General features: G+C 38.1%; 1 protein-coding gene across 3 annotated transcripts in view; it reads right to left on the bottom strand.

Moving 5' to 3' along the window:
* STK3 (serine/threonine kinase 3) overlaps positions 1–18,060 on the bottom strand; it is a 277,013-nt gene extending 258,953 nt beyond the window's left edge. For 2 of the 3 annotated variants that reach the window (XM_045560704.1, XM_045560705.1), the window contains exon 1: positions 17,885–18,055. In XM_045560704.1, coding sequence (XP_045416660.1) covers positions 17,885–17,910 — 26 coding nt within the window. In that variant the 5' untranslated portion in view covers positions 17,911–18,055. Of the gene's footprint in view, positions 1–17,884 lie in introns of all 3 variants that reach the window. The other variant, XM_045560703.1, reaches the window with a different exon arrangement.
* Positions 18,061–18,632: the final 572 nt, after the last annotated feature.

The raw sequence follows: 18,632 nt of genomic DNA, 5'->3' as shown, positions 1-18,632 counted from the left end.
ATATAAGGTAGTTAAAGACATTGGCAAAAGAATGGTTGAAGAAATAGACCAGGCAGAGAAAGAAATATTATAAAAAAAGGGCTAATAAGCAGGCAGAAAGAATGAAGTAGAAAGATATTGTGAACCAGAAGAGAGCGTATTCCTACCAGGAAAAAAAGCCATCTCTTAAATTTTCAAAAAAAAAAAAATTAACAATTGTGCCTCAGAAATCCAAGGTGCACCATATGTCCTTCACAGCTAAGCAAGCACAAGTAGCTCAAAATGAACCATAAACATGATACAGTGATGGAGTCAGCCTTATATTAACAAATCTCATTAATATTAAGCAAAAAAGTAATCTAACTACTATATAATCCTTCAGGAGTTAAGAAACTTTGCCTCAAAGCAGGCTCATAATTTGGCTCACTTTAAACAAACAGGTCATAGGTCCCCCAAATGAATCTAGTAAATACAATGAGAATTGTCTATTAGTCCTCACATCTCATTTTCTCAACATGTGGAACAACTGAAATGTTACTAATTTAACTTAGGCCAAAAAAAAGTCTCTGAGGCATTTGTCAAATGAAAACACATGATTTATTTTGGTAAACAATTCATGTTTTATGTCATTTTGTCTTTATTCCTCTTTCTCTTTCTGGTGTTTTAAATGAAAAGAGATCCTTTAAGTTATGGTTTAATTTTTTTTTTTTTTTTTTTTTTGAGACACTCTGTTGCCGGGCTAGAGTGCCGTGGCATCAGCCTAGCTCACAGCAACCGCAAACTCCTGGGCTCAAGTAATCCTCCTGCCTCAGCCTCCCGAGTAGCTGGGACTACAGGCATGTAACACCATGCCCAGCTAATTTTTCTATATATATTTTTAGCTGTCCATATAATTTCTTTCTATTTTTTTAGTAGAGACAGGGTCTCACTCTTGCTCAGGCTGATCTCAAACTCCTGAGCTCAAACAATCCGCCTGCCTTAGCCTCCCAGAGTGCTAGGATTACAGGCGTGAGCCACCTTGCCTAGCCTATGGTTTAATTTTAAATAATGTTCATATTTTCTGCTTTAAAACCCTTACAGTTTAAAAAATTTTTTCATAATTAAAAAATCAATCTAAAATACACATACACAACAGTTTTCCATTTTCCTAATTAGGCGAACATAATATAATGAACACAGTTACATCTGTTCCTGCCAGTGTGGATTTTAACACCTAGAACCTCATCATAAAGATAATGTTTTTAATCATAGGTTCAAAAAAAGTTATTCTTGACTGCCTTTAGAGTATGCACTCTTCCCAGTGCTAGGGAATTTTGTGGAGAACAAGTCACCCACAAGGTACCTCTCTCATGGAACTTGAGAGAGGATTTACTATGTGCATAGGCAGACATATCCTAGAATTATTAACTTTTTAAAATAAATAAGTGGCTAGTACAATCTGGTTTTGAATGGGTCCACTCCAAAATTCAAGTGTTGAAACTAAACGGCCAATTTGATATACTAAGAGGTGGAGCCTTTAAGAAGTATTATAATTATTAGGTCATGAGGACGCCTCCCTTCATGAATAGGATTACGGCCCTCATAAAAGGTTTTAAGCTTACCCTTCCACCTTCCACCACATGCAGACACAGCATTCCTCTACTCAGAAGGGTGCAGCAACAAGGCAAAATCTTAGAAGCAGAAAGCAACCCTCACTGGACAATCAACCCAACTGGCAGCTCAATCTTGGACTTCACAGCCTCCAGAACAGTGAGAAAATAAATTTCTGCTCTTTATAAATTACCCTATTTGTATTTTGGTGTAGCAGCACAAACAGACAAGACTTCTATCATTTGACTATCTCATGAAGAAGGGAAGAACATGATCTCCTGTCATACTGCCACTGGTAATACACTGAATCAAACAATAAAAGCAGTCTTCTCCCATATTGTTTTTAAACATGAGAAATCTCCTTGAATTTTTTTCAGTGAATCCAATTTCTCTAATATTTCAACTTTTACATGCCACCTTAACCATACCCCCATCCACAAGCTTGTTTTATCTCACTTTTGTTGTTTCTTGTTCAATGTAAGAATTTCTGTATTTTCTCCTAGATCTCAATAAAAGGTTTCTCAGTCTTGTTGGGGAATTGAGGGGGAGGATTCTGTACAGACTAGTCTTAGTTTTTTCAAGATTCTTAAGGTTTTATAACTTCAGAAATAAGTTACAAGGCTGGGTACAGTGGCTTACGCCTCTAATCCTAGCACTTTGGGAGGCCAAGGCAGGAGAATCGCTTGAGTCCAGGAGTTTGAGATCATCCTGAGCGATATAACCTTGTAGGACAGGACAGGAAAGGAAAGGGGAAAAAAGGAAAGGAAAGGAAGGAAAGAAGGAAGGAAGAAAGAGAGAAAGAAAGAGAGAGAAAGAAAAGGAAAAAAGTCATACATCTTTAAAACACATGAAAGGTTTTCATTCTTTAGTCCTTCAACATGACACTATTAAACAATGCCAAAAAAGTCCCAAAGTTAGCCTTAGATAATGAGCATTTTCTAAATTACACAATGATGAATCTGATTTTTTTTCTTTTAATAGATTTAGGGGGCACAAGTTCAATTTTGTTACATGTATATATTGTATACTGGTAAAGTCTGGGCTTTTAGTGTACCCATTACCTGAACAGCATACGTTGTACCCTAGAGGTTTTCATCCCTCACCCCCTCCCAATGAATCCAAAAAATCAAATATCTCTTCTACTTCAACCACACGAAGTTCATTTCACCTGAAACTAACAAAATTCAAGGATCATTTTTCTTCCTGCTCCCTTTTGCCTTCAGCCTTTTAAAGGCTAAACATTTTATAAATATTTAGTAAATGTTTAGCTCTGAAGTAATAAAACTGATTTTCTTTGTTAAAAAAAATTCAACTAGAACATATGTATCCAAGTGAAAGGTATTCTTTTATACTCTCAAAAAATTGTGTTTCTCTAAAATTTTGAAACACTTAGAAAACTATCTTCAGAGACAAATGCTAAATTCATAATCAGTATTCCATTTAATCTTCACAAAACCCAAAGAGTAGGTAATACAAAACCTCCATTTCACAAGTGAGTATACTGAGACTTAGAAAAGTCAGGTAACTTGCACACTACTGCACTCCAATATATGGCACAGCTGAGATTAGAACCAAGGTCTACCTGACTCTAAAGCACTGGCACTTAATCACTTCACTTAGCTAGTATCACTGTTTTAATAGTAAAATTGATGTGATCTGATGGTCTCATAGTGTATTTAATTTTATAAAACAGTATTAAGTTTACGGGGATTTAATTATTGGCACTATAATGGTTGAAACTACCTAAGAAAATAAATGCTCTGCAATAGATAGAATTTATTTTAATTAAATGAAAGTCTTGTTTTTCAGCTTTATCATATCATTTCCTTTCAGGTTGGGCTCTTTGCCCAAAAGTACTCCCAAATTATAATTTCCTGGCAAGGAGCTCTAAAAGAAAAGAATCTGGTATTTTCTCTTCTTCCTTCACCCTTAGACTCATTTTTATTTTCTAGGAATTGTTTCCACTTACCATAAACTGGAAAGTTATATAATTCCTTTTCATTTCTTGTAACAAACCTCTACGAAGTTAAACACTGCAACAAACTTCGTAGCCCTAAAGACAGTTAGTGCATTCACTTTCTTCATAACTAATTTTTCAGAAAGCACAAATCCAGAAAATGTAGACAGATTTGAAAATGCTCTAACACACTCATGTCCTACTAAAATAAAAATTTTAAATAATTTTACAAGAAATATGCATACCTTTAAGGCTAATAAATTTTAATCCAGTTCATTACAAATATTTTAAATACTTAACAACCATACCTAGTTTTGAGAACTAAAAAAGGCAATAAAATCTTTAATTGATTTTAAAAAAAGAGGATATATCTATGTGAAACTTACGAAGTTCTACCCATCCATGAACCTACCATATAGAAAAATCCACCATGATTGGTGCCAAATATACTACCTATACTTAACAGCTGAATTTATTCATATATTTTCTACCACATTTATTTCCCTAAACCTCAAATTTTAAAGATAAAATATGAGGATTTAGTCTCTATACCCTCACAACTTCTCACCCCTAGCCCTGACAGAATGCTAGAGTTAACTGCAATAATCCCAAATATTAATACGTTAGTAAAAACAGAATGTCAAGTGAGGTTTAAACTCTTGATGTCTGCTTAATTTTTATAGGCTTTCATGACGAGATCAGGGAGGGCTGTGGAAGTGGTGGCTGTTTTCAGCTGTTTGTACAGATGGATACCATTTTGCTTGATTTCTCAGTGCTATCTGATTACACAGCAACAGCACATATGAAGTCATTTCTCAGTATTTCACTGTTGTTCTTTGTAAACAAATTGAAGGGAGGAGACTGAAAAACAGTTCATGATTTTGGTGCTTTGTGAAAACAATTTTTGGTTTTTTAAACTGGGATTATTTTCACCTGTTTGGTTTTTTAAGAAATGAAAATCGCAACTGGGTACCGTGGCTGTCCCCTGCAGACCCTGCACTCTGGGAAAAGGAGGCAGAAGGATCATTTGCACCCAGGAGTCAAGGCTGCAGGGAGCTAACACCACACCATCGCACTCCAGCCTGAGCAACATAGTAAGATCGTCCATCTCAAACAAAAAAAAAGAGAGAAATTAAAATCAGTATTGTAGCTGATGAGGTATATCCAAGGTGCAATTATTGCTAATTGAAATGAAAATAAAATTTTAAAATCCCATCTGTATCTGACAGAAAAAAAGATTGTAAGATAAATAGCCTAAATACCTCACCTATAAATGTAATATTAACAATATTGTACAGATATAAATACCCTCTGAAACTCCAGTTGCCTTCAGAAATACCACAGGTCCTTAAAAATCTAAGCAATGCTCCAAAATGACAGAAATTTGTTTTAACCTTGGGAATTTTGTGGGCTTTTTAAAGCAAATTTTTGACGAGAAAAAAAATTGATTATTTTCATATAAATTTTAGAAACTTACAAAAGTTTGGCACAATTTTTTCTCTCCTTCTTTACTGTATGATAATGTTCTTCTTAGTCAAAAGATTAATTTGAAGATGTAACTGAACCCAGAAGAAAAAAGGCCTCTGGAAAGCAAAAACTGACACAAAGAACCTGTACTTCACCTCAGAAAAGGCAGAGCTACTGTCAGATCAGATAATTATTTCTAAGATAAGCAGCAGTTTAGAGAAGACATTGTTACAGCAAGTGTTACAGCGAGTGGTCCTGAGGACAAACTGAGTGGCACACGGAGAGTCGGAGAATCAAGGTTTATTTGCTGGTGGGTTCAGGGGGGTCTCATCACTAAATTTTGAGCCCCGTCTACCCAATTTTTCCCACTTTTATTAAGTTGGGGTGATCTAAGGGGTGGGGTCTCAGGTGACTAATGCCTGTTAGGCAATAGGTTAGTATTATGTTGATGTGCTAGGTAATAGGTTTAGTGTTATGCTGATGTGCCGGGTAATAGATTAGTTGAAGGGCCAGGTGTTGATATGGGTCTTCCGTGAGGGGTGGGGGGGTCTCAGGTGGCTGTTGTGTTAAGTAATAGATGAGGGTTTTTCTTATCAACATAGCAATGAGAAATGACAGATAACAGTAAAAGAAAAAGACTAGACTGGGGGGGCGCAGAAAGAACAGCTACATGCAGCAACAAAGTTTCAAACACTGTCAAGACACACTGACTATTTCAGCATGTAACTAAAATTAAAAATAAAAAATAACATTAAGTAGTCAAGAAAGCAAATGATTAGTCTCAGAAGACTGGGTGATGTGTCTTCATTTTGCAATGACTTCCATCAAAACTGGTTATTTTAAAAGTGTTTTTAAAATGTTTTAAAGTACAATGCTTAAAGTAGTTTACTTTATTTACCTGAAAAATCCATCAGGATACATCCTACTTCCCAATGATGCTAAATATCTTTAAAGGTATCACTGTATCACTGTTTTGGCAGGCTCCTTCATATCACATGAGTTGTTTTATGAATATTAATTAAAACTGACTAATCGAGTGCTACTAGTCAGTAAAGGGGAAAAAATCCCCCATTGGCCTAGCACTTGAATTCTCTTTTATAAAAAAGAAAGAAAAAATAGGAAATATACAATGAGAATCAAGCACATAGATAGAAAACTCAGTGTGCCAAGAAAAGAGTATCATCCAAATATTTTCTTCTCAAGAGTTAATTAGTACATTTATTTTTAATTTCCACTGGAATTTTATAGAATTCCAATGCCTAATGTGACTCTTGTTTCTGGTATTTCTTAGGAGTTACATGAACTAGTAACTTTACTCAGAGCAATCATTTCTCTCCAACCTCTTTCTAGGATCCAAATTTCACTGATTATTACCAAAAAATTGCAAAGATGATCATTGGAAAATGGTTACTGATTGCTATTTGATTGCAAGATAACAGGCTAATTCACATGTCAACTTGTAGTGCAATCTGATGCCTTTTAATACAGTAAGTAACTATACTAAAACTAATTCTTCCTAAAGTTACATGACACAGTGACAAATGTAAATTATCAACAGTGTTACTGAGATAAATACCTCATTTTATTTATTCAAAGCATAAGAAAACTTAACAAGAGGGGCTAATATCAAAACTAGAAAGGAATAACGTATGACATTTAATATCTGAATGTGTTTCATTTTTCAATTCATCACACTATAGTTAAGGCTGGATTTATACAGTAGCCTTAAGATGCCCTTAACATTCCATGTGTTTGTATACAGATACATTTTTATGTATACAAGGCAGATTAAAAGTTCTACCTAAAAATAAGGTCTAAAATCTGATCTTATCAACAGTGATGTTACTTGGCTTAGATTTTTATATTTTCTATCTTTTTCATTTAAGAAAATGAGACGCTAGGTCACCTGAAACATTCAGAGGTGAGAAAAAAAGCTAGACTGAATATTAAGAAAATAGTGGGTCAAAGGACAACCAGAGTAAATCAGTAGAACATAAAGATAAAAGTCCACTCTAAATAGTCTCTACCACATAATTTGAGTCTATACATTCCTAACTTCTGACTCAGAAGATAAATGTGTGGCGGAGATACTATCCAAAGAAAGGAGCTCAAAACTACCAATGCCATCATATTTTTTGACAGACTATCCCACAGATTGAAAGAATAAATCAGTTCCCCTGTCTATGAATAAAACTCTGTTAAAAATAACAGGATATTAGAACCCAGATTAGGATTTTTTTCTCACTAAAAGAAACTAGACTTAGAGAAATGGTTGATTCCAGATCTAGGACACGAAATGTACATGATGAGTCCCAAATATCTTATCACAACAGACAGCAAGTAAGCTACCAAGGACCACTAGTCTCCAGAACAGACTCCCACTGGCCAAACATAGGACAATTTGAGCTTCAATGACAGTTATTGCAGTGGATTAAAATCCATCAAATCTGTTTAAATCCATCCACTCATAATGGCATTTAAGATAAAATAAAGAACTGGTCAGCTTTGGAGGAAAATAGGGGAACTAATTCATTATCTTGAAAAATGTTAAATTAAGGGAAAGAATCGAGCATTTATCCTGTCTTTCCTCTATAAAGGATACCACAGGCAACCAAACAGAAGATGAGGGGAAGTGACTCTTTATAAAAACATTCCAACTAATAAATGAAAACAAAATGATGTATTTAGAATTTTACTATTTTGCAACACCCAATGAATTAACAAAAATAAGCACTAACCATTAACAGCTGCAAACATCACAAAAAAGACAATCGGACATTAAGAGATTCCTATAGTCTTGCCAAACCCCACCTATAATAATGCCTAAGGGATCAAACTTGAGTCTGATCCATCTCTGGATCCAGCTGTCCATTTGCAAGAAATACAGAGAACAAAGGAACATTTTGAACTGCACCTTGAGAAAGCAATCAGCAAAATTCCAAACTCTGGGACATTACAAACAGCTTACATTCTTCAACAGGAAAAGGAAAAGAAAAGGATGCAGGACTAACAAAGATTAAAAGTAACAACTCATATCAAATAATCTAATATGCATACCTAGAGTATCTAGCAATGTACATTTAGATTACTATAAAAGTCAGGATAATGGTTACTTCAGGAGAAAGACCACTGTGATCTATTTCTTAACATGATTGGTGACTAACTGCAAAGGTGTCTGCCTTATAATAATTCACCAAGCCATGTATTTATTTTATACTGATGTTTTATTTTGCAATAAAAATATATTTTTTTAAAGATAGCAAGTTACCAGCACACCTAAACATTTCAACACTTAAAAAAAGATAGGTATGTTTCCCATTCTCTAATCTGGTAAAAAACGAGGTTAAAAACAGAAGTCAGCATCCATCATTTCCTCCCTAAGAGGAAGCAGACTTCCTCTTCTAAGGGAACGACCTAATATCACATTTTGCGCCAATCAGATTCACTTTCCTGGAAGTATGTAATTCCACAGAAGAGACTATTAGAGATACCCTAAACCTGTTCCTCTCCCAGTCTTATCCCACCCTGCAAGTTGCTCAAACACAAAACGTAGAAGCCAGGATTGATTCTTCTTTCTTCCTCATTCCCAATATCTAGTCTACTGTAAGTCCTTCATTTCTAACTCCAAAATAGAACTTATATCTGTCCACTTCTCTCCATCCCTACTGATTCCATCATCTCTAACCACAAACTATTGGAATAGCCTCCCAACTTGTTTCTCTGTTTTTATTCTTAACCCTCTACAATCTACTGTAACCAAGGCAATCAGAATGGTCTTTTAAAAACATAAATTGCTTAAAATCCTGCTTAAAACCCTTTAATGACAGTCCATGGCACTCTGACTGAAATCCACATTTCTTTCCACAGCCTGCATCATTGAATCCCTGCCCATCTCTCTGACTTCATCTCTACCCATTTTCTCCCATTCTACAACCCAGCCACAATGGCCTCATTTCAATTCCTCCTACACACTAAGCTCTTTCCCACCTTCAGGTCTTCTCACAGCTTTTTCCTCTGCCTGGAACACTTTTCCCCTGCTATTCACATGGATGATTTCTCAATATCAGGCCATAGCTTAAATATCACCTCCCTAAAGAAACCTCCTCCAGTTGCCCTATTAAGCAGGTTCCACCATTTTTCCCTATTAATACATGCTACTTCTATCTTTCATAGCTCAAGTGCCAACAAAAGGATATGCTCTACGCGGGCAAAAGATCCCATCTGTTTCATTCACCAATGCACTCAGCACATGGAATTTGGAAGGTAGTCAATTAATAATTACTGAATGTATGGATATATGAGCAAATAAATGAACTCAAGGCTGACAGCCAATTTCTGCCAAGAACAGTGATCAGGAAGCAAAGAAAGCCAATTTTCAGAAGAAACAGGAGAATGGAGCAACATAACAAAGACATGAGACTGCGTGGCTCCAGACAGGGTCAAGGAAATTAGCTACCTATTATCTTCAGTTTATACTTTCCTAAAATATATAAAAAGTTGACCTAAATTACAAAAAAGAAGTTTAACTGGCATTCCTTTCCAATTATACAACTCTAGGTCTCATGATTTCAGAAAACCAAAAATCCTAAAAATGAAAAGATGATCTAGAGAAAGAATATTCTATATTTTGAATATAGAAACTACCCTGTTCTTGGAATCATAAATGCTCAACAATTGCCCCAATTATCTAAATATGTGTGTGTGCATCAAGATTCTGAGATATGATAGATCAAGATAGCTGAAACACCTGAAAATCTCACTCAATTCACCTCTTTACAAAGAAGTCTTATATGTAAGTATTATATAAATCTATGGACTAATTCAGAACCTAATACAATACTATCTATATTAATTATAATTGTTAACAACTATCTGTAATTCTCATTTTGCTATGAAGTCATTTTCCAAGATATATCCTTTGATGTACCTTCAGAAATTCAAGGTAATCTTTACTGGTATGCAAACAATCATGGTATGCATGGTTTGCATGGTATGCAAACAATAAACTTTTTTTCTTTTGAGACAAGACCTCTCTCTCTGTTGCCTGGGGGGCCAGAGTACTGTGGCGCCATCAAGCTTACTGCAACCTCAAACTCCTGGGCTCAAGCAATCTTCCTGCCGCAGCCTGCTGAGTAGCTGGGACTACAGGTACATGCCACCACATCTGCCTAATTTTTTTATTTTTTGTAGAAATGAGGGTCTCACTATGTTGCTCAGGCTGGTCTCAAACTCCTGACCTCAAGCGACCTTCCTGCCTTGGCCTCCCAAAGTGCTAGGATTAGAGGCATGAGCCGCCACATCCTGCCTGAACTTATTTTTAATATTCATGCATGTCTGTTTACATATTTGCTACTTTCACTTATTCAACTTGAGACTCTATGTAAAAAAAAAAAAAAAAGTTGTCCTAAGACATTTCAAATACAGAATCTTTGTTCTAAGAGCTAAATGCTTCTTTAAATTAGAATAGTCCAAACATACATGAAGCAATTCAAATAAAATCACAACAAAAAAGAAGCTTGAAGCAAAACTAAAACAAAGTTTCTATTAGATTAGCATAAATTTTCTCTTTAGAAGAAAAATGTAAAGACCTTTGGTAGTTAGAGAGGGTGGAGCTGGTAGGGAGTCAGAAATTGAGGTCATCGTAATTATAGCTGAATGTTTCCAATGCACAGGGTCAGTCTACACCAGAAAGCAAGTGAGACTTTGCCTCGTAGTAACCTTCATATACAGTATTACATTTTACTTTATAAACTGTCACACATCACACATAATTGTTTTGCAAATTCCCATACTTTAATTGGGATATATATACAGTATTCAAAATACAGGAGTTTTTATATTAGTCTCCTCTCTCCCCTTCAACTCTTCCCTTTCTAGAATCTTAAAGAATAGCTCTATTATGTATACAGGCTGTTACAGTAACACCGCTCTGGTCCTTTGGCAATGCCATCATCTAAGTTATCAGTACAGAAATGGAAATGAAATCGGTTTCCTGTCTATATTATATACACTAACAATGTTTTTTCAAACTACAGATCACAACCCATTAGTAGGTCATGAAAATAATTTGGTAGATCATGACAAGCACTTTTTAATGAAATAAAACTGAACAGAAAACAGAAAAATATAAGAAGACATCACATATAGCATTTTTTATTAAAACTTCTCTTTCAGTTTCATATATGTGGGACTATACTGAGTCTCAGTATCAATGATTAAAAAATTTTTTGAAAGCCAATAATATATGATGGACTGAAGTAGTAGTACCTCTAGTTCAACATATATACTTCTTTGAAACCAAAAAAAATCAAATTCTTCATAAATTCTATGCATTTATTTTTTTCCCCTTATAATCCAAAAAAGAAGTGTTTGATTTAAACCTTTTATTATTGAAGATTTACTAAGACACACTCCTGGAACAAGCACTTAGATTACTTCAGAAAAGTAAATTTCAACCCAGCTTACGTTTCATGTATATTTACCTTTTTCTTTACACTTCTAACAAATACTTTAGTACTAGTATATTATATATCTCAGCCTCTTAAAAACAATGATAAATTAATCATTGCCTAGAGTCAACTAAAAACTAGATTCCTCTATTTTCTTATTTTTGTTTTGTTTTTGAGACAGGGTCTCCCTCTGTCACCCAGGCTGGAGTGCAATGGCATGATCATAGCTCAGTCCAGCCTTGCACTCCTGGGCTCAAGTGATCCTCCTGCCTCAGCCTCAACCAGTAGTTGGGACTACAGGTACACATCACCACACCCAGCTAATTTCTCTACTGTCTTAATGTGCAACTAAAGTCTCCTTACCAAAAGCTACTGCTTATTTTTTTGTCAAATTCCCTCTCTTGAAGAAGGAAGAGCCAATTGATTGTTCCCACCTACAGGACCTAAACCAATCCCACCCTAAATTAACCAAGAAAAGCCAAATGGAAGACAGCATATGCTTTAGGGATCAAGTTGTTATTTAAAGACATGCTCCTGTTTGCTCAGTTCTTTTCTCCTTGGACTAACTACTTTGAACATTTTGTCCACTTACCTGCCTCTAAAATTGGAAACTTCCCCTAGGGCCTCTTTCCTGAGGCTGCCGTCTTTGTTTCATTCTGTTTTGTTTTTAAGAGTTCATTTTCTCAAAGACAACTCCAGCTTTCCACTTAGTGAATCTCTCTGATGATACGCACACAAGAATTTTACGTTCCAACATTCCAAAGACATGAATTAAGAATACAGACACAAAATGAAGTCTACCCCTCTTTTCACTGCAATGTCTTAACGATATACCTGATCTCCTGCTATCAACTGGGCTGTTGCTGTGCCCCACCCAATTCAATTCTTGAGAGCTAAGAGTTCTGTCATATATATATCCATTCCTAATTCCTGGCTTGAGGTCAAGGCTACAGATGCTACAGGCTGAGGGGGCTCTTCATGCTAAAGAATACATGAATACTTTCTACTTTATCCTCCTAGACCTTTATCCCTTTACCTTTGCTTTTTCATTCCATAATAATCTATCTTCTGATAATCTACCCATTCATAGCAACATTTGCCCTTCTGAAATAAATGTTTTCTTACCTTCACTTTTCATTTGTGTGAATGCACTCCGTAATCCTAATCTTCTGATTTCAATCTTCAACTTTACTGTACTCAAACAACCCTTTCATGCTACTTAAAAAAAATTTTGCCACAGAATCTAACTACAGCTTAAATCAAAGAACACGCCTCACCTGTGTTGAGAGAAAGTATGCTTTGGTAGCTTACTCCCTTATTATCTTTCCAGTGTTTTCATTGTTCCACAGTAACTTTTCTTCCAACTTTTGTTCCAACTTCCAACTTTTCTTCCAACTATACCTAAATCAATAAATTTTAAATAACTACTAATCTTATAGCCTAGTTGAGGAACAAGGCCTATTTGGTAAAGTATCCCTCTCCAGCAGAAACAGTCCATCCTCTCTTTGACAAGTATTAAATATAACTACCTACCCTCCAACGACCAGAGTTTTCATGCTGCCCGTCTGTCCTCATTGAAACCCACCCTCCCTTTTATGAATGTTCTACTTGCTGAAGAGCCCATGTTCTGGTCATTTCCCTGTCTACCTATCAAAACTTACCTACTCTGTGGTCATTTATCTCTCAGCTAGCAGTTCTCCTACAAAGAAATCTGATAGCCAGGCGCAGTGGCTCACGCCTGTAATCCTAGCACTCTGGGAGGCCGAGGCTGGTGGATCGCTCGAGGTCAGGAGTTCCAGATCAGCCTGAGCAAGAGCGAGACCCCTGTCCTCTACTAAAAATAGAAAGAAATTAGCTGGACAACTAAAAATATATATAGAAAAAATTAGCCGGGCATGGTGGCGCGTGCCTGTAGTCCCAGGCTACGGGAGGCTGAGGCAGTAGGATCCCTTGAGCCCAGGAGTTTGAGGTTGCTGTGAGCTAGGCTGACGCCACGGCACTCTAGCCTGGGCAACAAAGTGAGACTCTGTCTCAAAAAAAAAAAAGAAATCTGATAAACTCAATCTACCAAAATGTTACCAATTAATAACCGTTTAACGGACTTCCCTTCCCAGAGTGAAATCCTTTTAATAAGGACTTCTGAAGACCTCTATGACAGGCCTCTTAGGGAAATCTGGGGAATCTAAAAGCCATTCTGGTACCTCAAGTCAGTGACATGGATGACCACATCTATTGCCTATGTTTAACACAAGCCTTTTTAGAGAGACCAAATGAACAAATGTGAGCGTGAGGGGTGCCTTACAGATCGTCTAGGAGGGTGGTCCCCAAATCCTGGTCCATGGCCTGTTAGGGACCAGGCCACAGAGCTCCACCACCCCTGCCCACCATCCATAGAAAAATTGTCTTTCATGAAACTGATACCTGTCACCAAAAAGGTTGTGGACCGCTGGTCTAGACTCTGAATCATGATTCTTGAACCTGGCTACACAACAGAATCTCCAACTCACAGAGGAAAAAGAATGATACCCAAAGAAGGAAATTTCAAAGTCAGTTGCAAAGCTGGGCCTAACACCCAGGCCAAACATTATGTTAGTATGTGTGTCATACATATATGTGTGTGTATGTACATAAACAACATATTAAAAATATAAAGGTATATGGGAAGAACAAATATTCAATTCAAGACAGTGATTACCCTTTGGAGGATGGGAAGGAAATGCAATTGAGAAGAGATGCACATAGGGGGCTTCAAATGTATTGGCAATATTTAATTTCTTCAGCTGTGTGGTGATACATAAGTATTTATTAAATTAGTCCCTATTATCTTTTGTTTTGTTTTATTTTTGGAGACAGGGTCTCACTCTGTAGCAGTAGCCCAATCATAGGTCACTGTAACCTCCAACTACCAGGCTCAAGTGATCCTCCTACCTCAGCCTCCCAAGTACCCAGGACTACAGGCATGTGCCACCACACCCAGCTAATATTTTAAAATTTTTTGTAGAGATGGGGTTTCACTATATTGCCCAGACTGGCCTCAAGTGATCCTCCTGCCTCTGCCCCAGCTCCCATTATCTTTTAGATGTCTATAATTTTATAACAAAAATGAAGAATAGGAAGATGGCATATAATCAAATGCACATCATATCAGGAACACAGAGAAATATCTTGGGCTAGAAAGTACTCAGAGAAGATACTTTACGAGGCAAGCCTTGAAGGAAGAATAAAACAGATTATTCTTCAGGCAAAAAATAACACAAACTTTTCTAAGGGAAAAGTGTGAACAAAGGCAGAGTTGGGAGTACCCACAGCCTACAACCTAAATAAAGAACAATAGGGAAACTTCATGAGGACAGATTTATCATGGAAAATAGCAACTGAAGGCTGGGGGTTAAGACTGAGACCAAGAGGCTTTGGATACTAAGTAGACAAATGTGCCCCTAATAAAAAAAATTTAAAAAAGAGTAATATGATTAAAGTGATGTTATACAAAATAAATCAAAAGCTATGTGTAGGATGAACTAAAGCAAACTGTGTTCTATGGAGCATTAGGAGATTCTATAGGACAGCAAAAGGGGAAAGGAATAAGGGACTGGGAACTAGGTCCTGGTACCCTGACCCTACTCCAAACAGCGCTCTTCTGCTGTTAAAATGTTTCTGCTATTAAAGTATTTTTGAAAACCACTAGGCTAAAGTAACCAGTTGGAAGGTACTGGTGCAATTCAAGTGTGACGGTCATAAAACCCTGGAATAGGGTAGTATTCTTGGGAATGAAAAGGGGCGTAAAATTAATCCAGACTTTTCAATAGAAAATTTGATTGGATCTAGTGACAAACTAGATGGGATAACGAAAGAGTAGACCTACATGAAAAAATGCCAACTGAGCAGCAGCTGCTGGTCATACAGACTTAACATCAGCAACATAAATGAGGCTGCTTTTTTGGGGGGGGACAGAGTCTCACTCTGTCACCCCGGCCGAATGCAGTGGTGTGATCATAGCTCACTGCAACCGCAAACTCCTGGGCTCGAGCCATCAATCCTCCTGCCTCAGCTTCCAAAGTACTTGGGACAAGCATGCATTACCAGATTGGGCTAATTTTTCTATTTTTTTTTTTTTTTTTTTTAGTAGAGACAGGGTCTCACTCTTGCTCAGGCCTGATCTCAAGAGATTCTCCAGCCTCAGCATCCCAGCATGCTAGGATTACAGATGTGAGCCACCACACCCAGCAATATGGTCATATAAAAGTGTCTAAGCACTAAGGAAGCATTACTCAAGGCAGAAAAGCAAAATGGCATTCTTACAGGGACTAAGAAGAGAACAAGCAAAAGGGACCAGGAGATTATAGAAAAAGATGACCATTACATCATGGAATACTAAGAAAGAGAGTTTCAAAATGGGGCATAATGAGAGTGTGCTTAGCCACTGGAGCCAATCAAACCCAGAGCTCTGGCACCTTCTCCACTTGACTCAAGTTATTTAACCTCTCTGAGCCTCATTTAATAGGGAAAATATGAATTAACAACTAACATTACTGAATACCTTATGGAGCACTGTCCCAAATGCTTTACATATGACCTCATTTAATCCCCACAATACATTTTACAGATGAAGAAATTTAAATTTAGAACTAGCATAGTAACTGACAGAGCCAGGATTACTATTTCTTAGGATGATTAAAGAAACGTATATATAAATTTCCTGGCAGACAGTACAACCTCAAAAATGGTAGCTATATATTTTAATATTAGAAGGTAATGATCCATAGGGGCAACACAAAAACTGCCAGTAAATCCTGTCATAGCCTTCCATGCAGCAAACTCTCGTAGTGTCCTCACCTCATCTATAGGATTAATGCCTATAGTTCAACCTACTCCCTAGGCCTGCTGAGGATTAAATATGAAGAATATGAAAATGCGATAAAAAATTTGAGATATTCAAATATAAAGGATTAATATCACATATCTTTGGCTCTTCAAAAATGCCTTCCTACCATTTTTGCTCATTACTTCAAAATAAGTCTCTCTGAAAAAAGTTAAAAATAAGCGTGTTAAATACGCAACCACCACTTTGAAAAGTATAAATCACCATGGAATTACCACTCACACCTATCCCTGATTCCTCTAGGTTCTTTGATGTCTCTGCAAGGGCAAGGATTCCGTACACCTGTAATGAAATTCTGATAACTTACAGCAGAGCTAATCAATAGAGAGGGCTGCTACTTCAATTCAGAGTTGTTCAAGTTGGCCTATGGCATTATCTCATAGGTTCCCCCTTCCAGTCCTTCCAGAAAAGAAAAAAAAAGTCCCTGATTTTCTTCTATAGTATTAAAGCTGGCTGCCCAGTGAGTACAATACAGATATCTTACAAAATGCTAGAAAACAATCGACTTGTTTCAAGGTCTTTGACTGATAGCAGGTCCCTTTTGGAAAGCACTCCACGCCCTCCCTTTTTTTAACCTGAACAGATGGCTTTCAGACCTTAAGACTCACGCATCTAGTCACACAATTCACAATAGCTCCCAAAGTTCCTACCTTTTCAATTATTCCACGTTCTTGAATACAACACCTTTTATCTAAAGATCTCTAGGTATCAAAGCACATGAACTCTTTAATCTTCACAACAGCATTATCTGGGAGAGAGATTAGTACCCTTATTTTACAAATTAAAAATGAAAGACTGAGGTTAAATGCTTTATCCAACATCAAATAATTAGTTGATTCATTCTTGGGGGTAAAAATGCACATTATGAACTTATATCAATGGACAACTTTGATTTAGATTCCTAAAATCATTGCAAAGCATCATTTCCAATGCACATATCAAAGATTAAACATAAACTAACACCACCATACCAAAGTATCACTATTTTTACACGCAAAACTATATTGGGGGAGGTTCTAATTTAAGATTGCTACAGTCTTGCAACCATAAATACTTCTGAACTTGGGGAGGGGGAAGTAACACCTGTCAGTGCAGCATATTCCACAGCAAGTTTTACAGACTGTGTAACTATTAATATTTAATTCTTTAAACTGTTAATAAGCAAACCACCTTTTCAAAAAAAGGCAATATTACGAAGCACAATTGACAAGTAAGCCTACGTGGTTGTAAGAAGACCAGTAATTTCCTAGTTTTAAGTCGCCCAGGCTTCGTGAACTTGCCCCTAGGGAAAACCCTACCCGCCCCAGGAGGTCAGGCCGGGGGGAGCCCGGCGCCGCCCACCCAACCCTGCAGGCGCGCTAGGGCCCGACGCTCGGCCTCCCCTCGGAGCCCTGGCCTCGTGGACAGACGCGGCCGGGCGCTCGGACCTGCCTCCCGGCCTTATGCGCGCCCAGCCCGGCCCGGCGGGCGGGGAGAGGGTCGCAGTAGGGCCTGGCCTAGCCGCCCCAGCCCCACGCCGCCGGCGCCGCTTCCCTCCTTCTTTTCGCTCCCCGCGTTCGTTACCTCTTAGGCGCCGGCGGCTGCTCCATGGCGGCCGGGGACAGAAAGAGGGACCTGATGGATGGCGAAGGCCCGAGGAAGGAAAGGAGCCGGGGCACCGGCCGGCCGAACTCGGGGAACCAGAGAGGGAAACTCCGGGAACTCGGACCAACTTTCCCGTAACTCCGCGGCGGATCTCCCGCCCCGCCCCGCCCCGCCCCTCCCCTCGCCGGCGGCGGCGGCGGCGGCGGCGGCGGCGACTGCCCCGAGTGGGTGGGCAGGGCCTGGCGCGCGGAGGGGGCGGAGCCGGGGCGGAGGGCGGGGCTGGCCGTGGAGGCAGGAGAGGGGAAAGCAGGGGGTACTGGAAGGGCGATAAGTGGGGCCTGCGCTCCTCGCTTGCCTTCGCTAAATTTGCCCCAATCCCATTCGACTCATTTCTCTGGACTTCCCAGCGATACATCCCAAACATCTTGTGAAGCCGTTTGAAGTATTATTACTAACTGCCCACGCTTCCCTCTCTAGTTCTGTTTATAATTATTGGTTATGTTTTCTCCCAGCCATTTGACATTTGTAGCTACAGTACTAAGGATATTTCTGGAAATTCTTGTTGATTGTGGACAAGCTCCTCACTACATTTCACAATAATTACATCTAATTATGGAGAAAATAATTACTGCAACGAGATCTCTCAGTGCACCAAATTCAGTGCACCTGGGCCTTGCAGGCTGTCCAGTTGGGTAAACTGGCAAGCCTATCATAAATTGTGCCTGAA

Source organism: Lemur catta, chromosome 9 (assembly GCF_020740605.2).
Source record: "Lemur catta isolate mLemCat1 chromosome 9, mLemCat1.pri, whole genome shotgun sequence".
NCBI lineage: Eukaryota > Metazoa > Chordata > Mammalia > Primates > Lemuridae > Lemur > Lemur catta.
This window is presented reverse-complemented; position numbering and strand designations above follow the sequence as displayed.